Source organism: Pseudochaenichthys georgianus, chromosome 24, assembly GCF_902827115.2.
Source record: "Pseudochaenichthys georgianus chromosome 24, fPseGeo1.2, whole genome shotgun sequence".
NCBI classification, from domain to species: domain Eukaryota; kingdom Metazoa; phylum Chordata; class Actinopteri; order Perciformes; family Channichthyidae; genus Pseudochaenichthys; species Pseudochaenichthys georgianus.
Genome location: NC_047526.1, coordinates 19102934 through 19111805, shown reverse-complemented (window position 1 = coordinate 19111805; position 8872 = coordinate 19102934). Strand labels below are relative to the sequence as shown.

At 42.4% G+C, this 8872-nt stretch overlaps 1 protein-coding gene across 6 annotated transcripts; it reads left to right on the top strand.

Annotated features, from left to right (window-relative positions):
• Positions 1-91: 91 nt before the first annotated feature.
• gpatch2 (G patch domain containing 2) lies at positions 92-8407 on the top strand. 6 transcript variants are annotated; one of them, XM_034076203.1, is made up of 10 exons: positions 92-297; positions 1126-1369; positions 1946-2493; positions 3094-3158; positions 3256-3453; positions 4786-4897; positions 5329-5368; positions 5521-5585; positions 5813-5901; positions 7310-8407. In XM_034076203.1, the coding sequence occupies exons 1-10, from the start codon at positions 248-250 to the stop codon at positions 7474-7476; spliced, it is 1578 nt and encodes a 525-aa protein (XP_033932094.1). In that variant the 5' UTR covers positions 92-247; the 3' UTR covers positions 7477-8407. The 6 variants fall into 6 exon arrangements, with proteins under 6 accessions (XP_033932094.1, XP_033932091.1, XP_033932093.1 ...); XM_034076200.2 differs by having other exon boundaries at positions 93-297; positions 1946-2496; XM_034076201.2 differs by having other exon boundaries at positions 94-297; positions 7307-8407.
• The last annotated feature ends 465 nt before the right edge of the window (positions 8408-8872 follow it).

Genomic DNA, 8872 nt, shown 5'->3' with positions numbered 1-8872 from the left:
TATTATTATTATTTGTATAATTATTATTATTATTATGACATTGTAATTGTTTGGCTGTGCACAATGCCAACATAATTTTTTTCTGCAGCACTTGAAGGCAACACAATACCTTTTGCTGCTTGTCCTCCTCTTGTCGCATATTGATCCAGCTAGCTGATCGTTAGCTTTTTTGTCAGGATGATGTCTGTGGTGTTTAAATGTTTGTCAGTTGTTTCTGGCTAATGGTATCTGGCATTTGGGGGTTTTAATGTACCGTGCAGCTAATCTAACAACCATCGGCAAAGCGGGAACCGGCTGGTAGGTGGTCTTTGAAATCACTGAGACGTAACATATTGTTCACGTCCACTCAACTCTCGTGAATGAGCCAGCTAGAGAGCTAACGCTAGCAATGCTAACTAGCTAGCATCAAATATCATCTGCTATATAGACTTTGTTGTTTATCTTCTGACTACAGTATATACCAAAATACCACCATTTAAAAATGGGAATATAAGCTCTTTGCTGTGGTTGTGTAGTTATCTTAAGTGATAGATGGAAGTTTGTTGTAACGTAAGTTGACTTAGCTTGCAAACATTAGCTTAAACAGCTAACAACAAGCAAAACAGCGAACTAAAGAGGAGTAATGTTGGTGGTAGTTGCAGAGCATTTTGTAAGCGGCATCACAGGCAGTTAAATCAGAGCTGACTATTTATTAGCGTAAGTATTACGCCGCAAACTCATCCTGTGTTGCATCCAACTTTGCTCGACGAAAAGGGATCGATTTTGTGTGTCAAATTTGAAGAATTAGCCATCTTGCTAACGTGTTTTTCATAGTTCCTCATGTCAAACAGCTAAGCTAAGTAACGTTAATCTTCTTCACAATGATGGTCCCATACTTATCTGTCGCCTCCTCCTTCAATGACAATCTGCAAATCATTCCTACATACACACACTAATACCCTTTTACCATAGACTATATGTATAGTTTTTTAATGCCTGCTGTCAACATATGTATCTCAACAGCATTATTGGCTGTCCTGCAGACTCTGCTGACTCTTCAATAAAACTCAATCTTAAATGCTTTTTGGTGTCCAAGCATGTGAAAAGATGTGTTAACCAGTATCTCCTTGTATGCCTCAACTTTAGGCACTTTAGCCGGACGATGGACGAGCTGGTCCATGACCTGGTGTCAGCCCTGGAGGAGAGCTCTGAGCAGGCTGCCCGTGGGGGTTTTGGGGATGGAGGAGACCATGCTCTGGCTGTGGGCTGTCTGCTGAAGAGGCAGGCTCGGAAGCGTAGAGGCAGGAAGCGACGCTCGGACAACCCGCACCCGCCGTGGGAGGCAGGCCACCTCAGTGAGGGCTCAGAGTCCAGCGTCGAAGAACAGAAGGTGAGTGGATGGAGGGCAGTGATTTACACATATAGATCTTTAGGCTAAAAACTCTCCCTGTAAAAAGTGCTTGAGCAAAACACTTCAGATGTCCATAAATGTTGTTTCGTTGCTCACCCTGTGTTTCTCAAGTGCAAACAATGGGAAAAGTAGCTAAAACTATTATCATTGTTAAAGCAACCATGAGGGAAGTGACTGGTATAAAGCCCAAAAAGTGCATGAATCATACAAGTTAGATCAACTATCAAATATGCTGATCTACTTGAGATGTTACACTCGAGATTTTTAAAATGGATTGTTGATTTTAATTCAAATCACTGTAATATCAGAGATCCAGTAGCACACATTTTTCATACTATTGTCACAGTTGGAATTGCCCAATTAGTACAGATTACCTGCAGTATAAGTATTCTTTACTGTATTGAACCATAACACATAATCACTTCAAGGTTTCCCTCTGTTTTAATCTGTCTTTTATGCTGACTCGTATAGTTTTGAGGGTATTAACAATCCAAATGTGTTCCCAATTTAGCATCAGTCACCTTCTGATATGAACCACATTGACGTGTCTTGCAGGACTACCGAGCCAGTACAGGGGGGGTCTCGGCTGCCAACAGCCATGCCCGTGACAACAGCGACTCGGATGAACAACTTGGCCCCAAACGGCGCACCCTCATCGCAGCAGAAACAGGACGAAGCAAGCGACCAATTTGGCCGGACGACCTGGGTGTCCTGGGGTCCGCAGAAGGAACTCGCAGCCTCAGGCGGAGACGAAAGGTCAAACGTATGGCGGTAGACCCCCCTGCAGAACCAGAACCCCCTTCCTGCACCATGCTAGGGCCCCCGCCTGTCCCCAAAGCCCGTGTCGGTGCCAGGCTGCATAGAATGGGTGCTAATGAGGGCAGGGGGCCCATGGAGCTGTATGGAGGTGGAATGATGGGGCCTGGGGGAGGGAAGAACAGGGTGAAGAAGAGGAAAATGGCCCCCCACAGACTGGGAATGGAGGCTGCCGATGAAGGGGTGGTGGTGGAGAGTGAGGACCCCATCTCTTCTCCAACAGAAGTGTCCAAGGACAAGATGGAGTTGGAGGAGCAGAAGGGCTCAGATGAGGACATGAGTGACAGGTGGTTAGTGTATATACTTTTGTTTTTATTCATTCCCAGGAAGTTTCCACTCCTCCGTCTCTGCTGCTGTATTCTGTGTTTATAGGTATGTGTGTGTAGGCCAATGGCTGATGAGAACCGTGTTGTGCACGGTGTAGGGCTTGCAAACTGCCACACTTTTTATTTGGACGGAAATTAATTTCCTTCGCTGAATATCAAAAGCAGTCAATTCTGAAAAACTGACATAGAATATTCGGTCAGTTTTTTTAACATCTTGTTTCCTTACCAACCGGAAAGTTCCTGATTTTAAATGTTGCCAACTTAAGATTTCTCGGTTGATGCACTTGTACTGCTCATTCTCTTAAAAAAACATAAAACCTTAGCTTCTCTTAATTAGTTGAGGAAAATTTACTGTCGAAAACCATATTTTAATGTATCAAAAAAGTGATATTTTGGTATCTATTGTAAACTGAGGTAGCTTACTGGCATTTTAATCCAAAACCTTCAATTCCCCACACTGTGTGTAAGCTAGCTTGTGTTTCTTGAATCGACAATTCTTTATGGTGAAATGTATGGTATTCTATTTCCCTAAATCTCCATCTTCCTCTCTCTCCTTTTCAGTGAGACCAGTAGTGTCAGTAACAGCAGTGACGGAGGCCTCTACACCAACGATGAGGGGAGGCAAGGTACAAACTCCAATATGTTAATATTATTGGTCAAACAAAGAAACCTCCTTTTTTCTTTTTTATAAAAACCATGGTCACATGTTGGTCTCTCTTCCAGCTGATGACGAGCAGAGCGACTGGTTCTTTGAGGGTGAGCCGGGCTCCAGTTCAGCACCCGGGGGGGCGTGCGGGATAGCGGGGGTGGTCCCCTGGTGGGAGAGGGAGACGGCTTCAGAGGAGCTGGACTTAACTGACCCCGTCTTCAACAGCATCCTCAGCGGGTCCTTCCCCCTCATGGGGCCTGGGGGACAGAGAGGTAACCCGTTTTTAAGAAACTCAGACAAACTATAATGAACTGTCTTTTAATATGTAGATAACAGGAGTGATTTGGTTGGATTAGGTACAGTTACATACATTTTATTGTTGCGGTCTCATTCATGACCAGTAGGAGGCAAACACAAATCAATGTTTAGCAGTTTGCCAATAAAGTGTTGTTGTATAGTCAGGGTGTCCACGGGGTCTTAAAAAATATTAAAAGTTGATAAATCAATTTAGCGAAAATTAAGGCTATTAAAACGTATTAAACGGCATTTTCCAAAGTATTACATTTTGTAGCTTGTTTTCAATAAGTATATAAATGGTCCAAAGAAGTTGTGTTCTACAGTCTGCCTGAATGTAATCATTGCGTAGGTGTGTAGTGTGATTCTGTGTAGTTTATTTATGGCATCCCGTTGGATTTGACATCATCTGAACAGGACATCACACGCTCACTGCTTGATGGCGCGCGAAGGCCCGTTTACGCCGGTTGCTAAACAACATCGTTATGGGGAAATGCAAGTTTGCGTCCAAATGGTTGGAAGATAAGGAGGAAGGACAATCAATACTGTATATAGTAAATGTGAGGTAAAGTGTGTCGCCAATGGTTAAAACTCGAAGTGGCGATGAGGTCTTAAAATGTATGGAAAGGGTCTTAAAAAAGGTCTTAAAAGGTATTACATTTGACTTCAGGATTCCTGCATATACCCTGATAGGGGATTTTACTTCCTATATCTACTATCGTAAGCAAAAAAATACATTTGTTTTACATCCTAGTGTCCATTCTCTGTGGTCACTGTATTGTGTACTGATGTATGGCTGCTTAATTGATTGACATTTGATTTCAAATTGAATTATGGCAAAATATGCCATAAGTTTTCATTCTGATAGAAGTGTCATGGAGCTGCAGAAAACTCCTATCCTACAAATGGTATTCAATAGATTTGCACATCGTGTAAATGTTTCAAAAATGATCATATTCGGCTGATATCACAATTCATATCGTAATTGCAATACCAGTTAAAATAACCTATAATAATCTGTCAAATGTTCAAAACGGCATTGTTTCACTGAAATAGCTTCAACATCAGAGAGTCACATTCTTAACGAAATCTACTGACACAAAGTACTTCATTGAATTACTGCTTGCGGTTATTGTTAAAATAACTGCAAGTAATAATTATTTCCAATTCCTGCAGCCCTTTAAAATATAAATATATGTATCCCAAAGGACTGTGATTTGCTTAATTGTGAACATTATCAAACTGATTTATCATTTAAAATAATTAACATGCTGAGTTTTGTTGCTGACGACTTGCTCTGCCTTCTTCAGGGTTCCATGCCAGGCTGAGCCGTCTCCATAGTAACCAGCATGTACCCCAGGCAGGCAGCTCCGGGCAGAGCTTCAACGACCGGCTGGGCAGACAGAGCCAGGACCCCCACGAGTGAGTCCTCATCTTCTATACTTTACATATATGCTTTTAAAGTTTGTAATCTTGTACTTGTTTTTCATTGGTTTTGTTTTGAAACTACTCTAAGGATTGTAGCACTTGGAGTTGCATTTTAAGTTATGATTTTAAAAAAAGAAGTTAAGGCTGAGAAAGGTAGCAGAATTCAGATTTGATTGGCCTTGACACAAATTTTGTTTCCAGACAAAAACTAAATATCTTCGATTAGTATTAATACAATAGAAAGCAAACGGCAAAGGTTGTCCCAAGATAACGTTTTTAAAGGTTCTCAAGTTTCTTTAAAAGTTTCTGTGATGGACGAGGGCCAGCAGTTCACTTACGACAAGATAATTAATAGCAGTTTGATTTCGGTCTGTGGAAGGCAGCCTTGATGGCTCTCAATTACATTATTATTAAATCTCCAACAGGCCTTGGTTCAGCTCGGGCTCCAGGAGAGAGCACGGACAGGTGAGTTTCTTTCCCCCCCAAAGTTAACATTTTGATCTGTAGCACTGTCCTTGGTGGTTGCTGTTAAATGCACTACTTAGTTTTATTGCAAGGATTACCTGCTTGAGCATTCACTTTAATACCCCCCCTCCCTTTCCTTACTGCCACTCCAGTTGCATTGGGACTCTCGGTCAGACAGAGGGCATCGGAGAAGCTGTTCGGTGAAAACAGCCAGCAGGTGAGAACGACGCTTGAGAAAAACGTCAGTGATTTATGAGCGAAACGCAGAACTAATTTCCTTTTTAGTACCTGCCTTTTGTTTCTGCTGCAGTCTCATCGACATAACTCCCCATTGGTTTTCACAACGGGTATTTTTTTTTTCAAATGAGGAAGAATAATTTCCACTGTGTTACTTGAGCTCAACTAATGCCCACATATTTTTGTCTCGCTTGGCTGGTTTTGCAGACAGACCAGCGGGCACCTGGGCTCTCTGTGTACAGGGGATGTCAAGCGGAGGCGAAAAGCAGCCCCCCTCGGTTCCACCGCCCCCCCAGGTATTGGACCTAGCTACACCTAACGCACCATCTGGCACTTTTTTTTCCTTTTTTTTTTACCACGTTTTCTTTTTCGTATTTTTGGCTCTCGCCTGTTTCTCCTCCCCCTCTTGGTTGAGCGCAGTATGTCCACCAGCCTGCTTTCCTCGTTGCCTTCTGTCTCGCACATACACTGATGTAAACACGGGGGACGGGGATGAAAAATGAGGGATTCACTACGCATCTTTAAAAAGAGAGAAGGGAGTCCCTCAGCCTTCGTGTTGCTCCCTCTATTAAACGGCGCTTTTGCTCCTAACCCCCTTTCCTCCTAAGCTTTGTTGGACAAGAGTCAGCTAGCTAGTCATGCTGTCAGAGCAGAGATACTGGATTAGCTCTTAGCCTGTAACACTTGTGCATCAGGCCCACTCCCCCTCCCCCCAAACCACTCTCTTTGCCTCTGGGCCAGTTGGAGGAGGAAGGGAGAGATAGCAAAAATGTAACCCCCATTATAATATATAGAGTCTGATCCATTTATTATTATGTAAGCATCATTTGGCTCGTGACACCTTGTAGTTTCATGTATTATATATTTATTTGTATGGTCCAAAGCACTTGGTACTCGCTCCAGACCCGGATGTAGGTCTGCGGAACAGCAGGTCGCTAAACTCGCAGCAGGCGGGCAACGGCGATGTCCTTTGGCACTCAACCATCGTGTGAGCAAATGAGCGTGCGGCTTTGACCTGCGCTCCACATAAATCAAGACGGGATTAAACGGGCTAACAGGTCGACCTCTGTCACTGGAGCGTGGACTTCCAGGAAGTGCCGGGGACAAAACCCACTAGTCTGTTCGGAAACAGACATGCGTGTGCATTTATTTAGAGGCAGTACCAGACGGCAGACAGAATCTCCATTAATCAATTAACGTGTCCATTCAGGCTGTACGGCACAACGCTACAGCATCCACTTTGCGATGTGCGCATTCGTCGTGCATGTGAAGAGAAGCAAATTAACCCACACGTCATACTCATTTGCTGGAAAAGTGGTACGGTTCTATTTTGCCTGGACTAATCTACAAGATGAGTTTTAAATGTTCTTGAATACAGAGTTCATTATTACACAGGAACATTCAGTCTGCAACAACAGAACAGGACCCAACGTCAGTATGAATATCTTTCGGTTATTGAATTTACCAAAAAAAAGACTTTCTGGTTAAGAGTCCTGTAGTTTTTCATATACTGGAAAGAAATTGGATATATATTAGTGTCTTTTCTCTCATTTCTTATAACAAGTTACCAGAGCCAATGTCTACAAAACTGACCCATTTAGAATAACAAAAACAGTCAAAGGAACTCTATTTTAGATATGTACACCTACAAACGATATGTCGATAACTCCCTATTTTCTAACCTGTAACTTCTCCTTTCAGTAGTGGTGGGGGAGAACGCACCCCCCCTCCCTGACACTAACATGGGGAGCCGCATGATGCAGAGCATGGGCTGGAGCCCGGGGATGGGCCTGGGTCCGGAGGGCAGGGGCATGACCGAACCCGTCCGGGCCATGCAGAGACCCAAAGGAACGGGCCTAGGCTTCAACTGAGAACCCGAGGATTCTGGATCCTGAACCTGAAGGATGCTGGGAGAAGACACTGAGAGAAACAGAGAGCGAGGGAGAGGAAATGCTGCTCAGGGCGACGAACGAAAAAAAACAGTCCAGAATAACCCAGACATGTGAGTCATAAGTAGGAAAGGAATCAGTCTTGTCCTAGCAACAGTCGAGACAAACTTTCCCATATTGGGGAAACAGCGAGACGCCTGGCACATCCACACAGATGGAGAGAAGACACGTGGAAGTGATTGAAACGGAGCAGGAGAAAAGACTTCATGCAACGGGACCTTTCACAAAACTCCATGTTGGAGATATCATATGACATTAATGCCTCATTAGCGTGTCATACTGAACCAATGATGACAGTGTGGTTTGTTTTCATTCAGTGGTATCAATTCAATAACGATAAATGGTTTGTTTAAGTAAGAAAATACGCTAGGTTAAGTTGTGCCAATGCTAGCTTGACTGTACTGCAGACTGCTGGATTTAGCCTCCCATAGCCATTTGTCACACACTGTATGACAAATATATGATTCTCTGGTTACAGCAATTCCAGCATCTCCAAACAGTTTTGTAAATTCCCCCCGAAAAAAATCTAAGACATTGGCTGTGTTTTGAAAGTGCATTCATACCTTTCACAGGTGTTTTCACTTTGCCTGATTAGGTCTAATTAGAGATAAGTGAAAACACCTGTTGGACTGCAGGACATTTTTAAATGACATTTCTTTTAAAACTTTACTTTAGACCCTTTGTCATTGACCTAACTGTGATATTGTGTCCTGTGTTCATTTAGCTTGCCTGCGACCATAGATTGTCCAATACCAATTTGGAAATTATTGTCAGTGCAAGTATAGAGATTAAAGTCTAGAAAAAGAAATGAAATTATGAATTAAAAAATGAGAAAGATGTTGTTCTGTATCAATATTTGTCTCCTTTTTAATGTTTGTTTTGAGATGTCAGTGACAGAAACAAATATCTCAGAAACTCAAAGCCAATATAATGACACGTTGTTTTGCGAGTTCAGGACATCCAATAATTACATTTGGCCGGATATCGGTTTTTTAATATTTACAAATAACAAGGATAAACACCTTCTTTTTTTTTTAGGAATAACGAGAAATTTTCGAAAATTCTGTTTCCAGGTTTTATGCTAAGCTAAGCTAAAAGGTTTGACCCTTGCCTAATGTTGAATGGACATACGGATATCAAACTTTTTGGAAGAGAGCAAACGAGCACATTTTGAAACGTTGAACCCTTCCTTTTCAATTTATTCATTCAACAATTGAGCTGAAAGATACATATTGGAGACAAATTAGCTTGTCGGTGCTCTGCGATGGACAAAATATGAAATGCAGACTCATTCTAAAATAGCGTCATTCATGAATAT

Coding starts and splice junctions, on each gene's coding strand:
- gpatch2 (XM_034076199.2), top strand. CDS start 248: ATGTACCGTGCAGCTAATCTAACAACCATCGGCAAAGCGGGAACCGGC. Junction 1,370..1,945: donor CCAGCGTCGAAGAACAGAAG/GTGAGTGGATGG, acceptor CGTGTCTTGCAG/GACTACCGAGCCAGTACAGG. Junction 5,586..5,812: donor TCGGTGAAAACAGCCAGCAG/GTGAGAACGACG, acceptor CTGGTTTTGCAG/ACAGACCAGCGGGCACCTGG.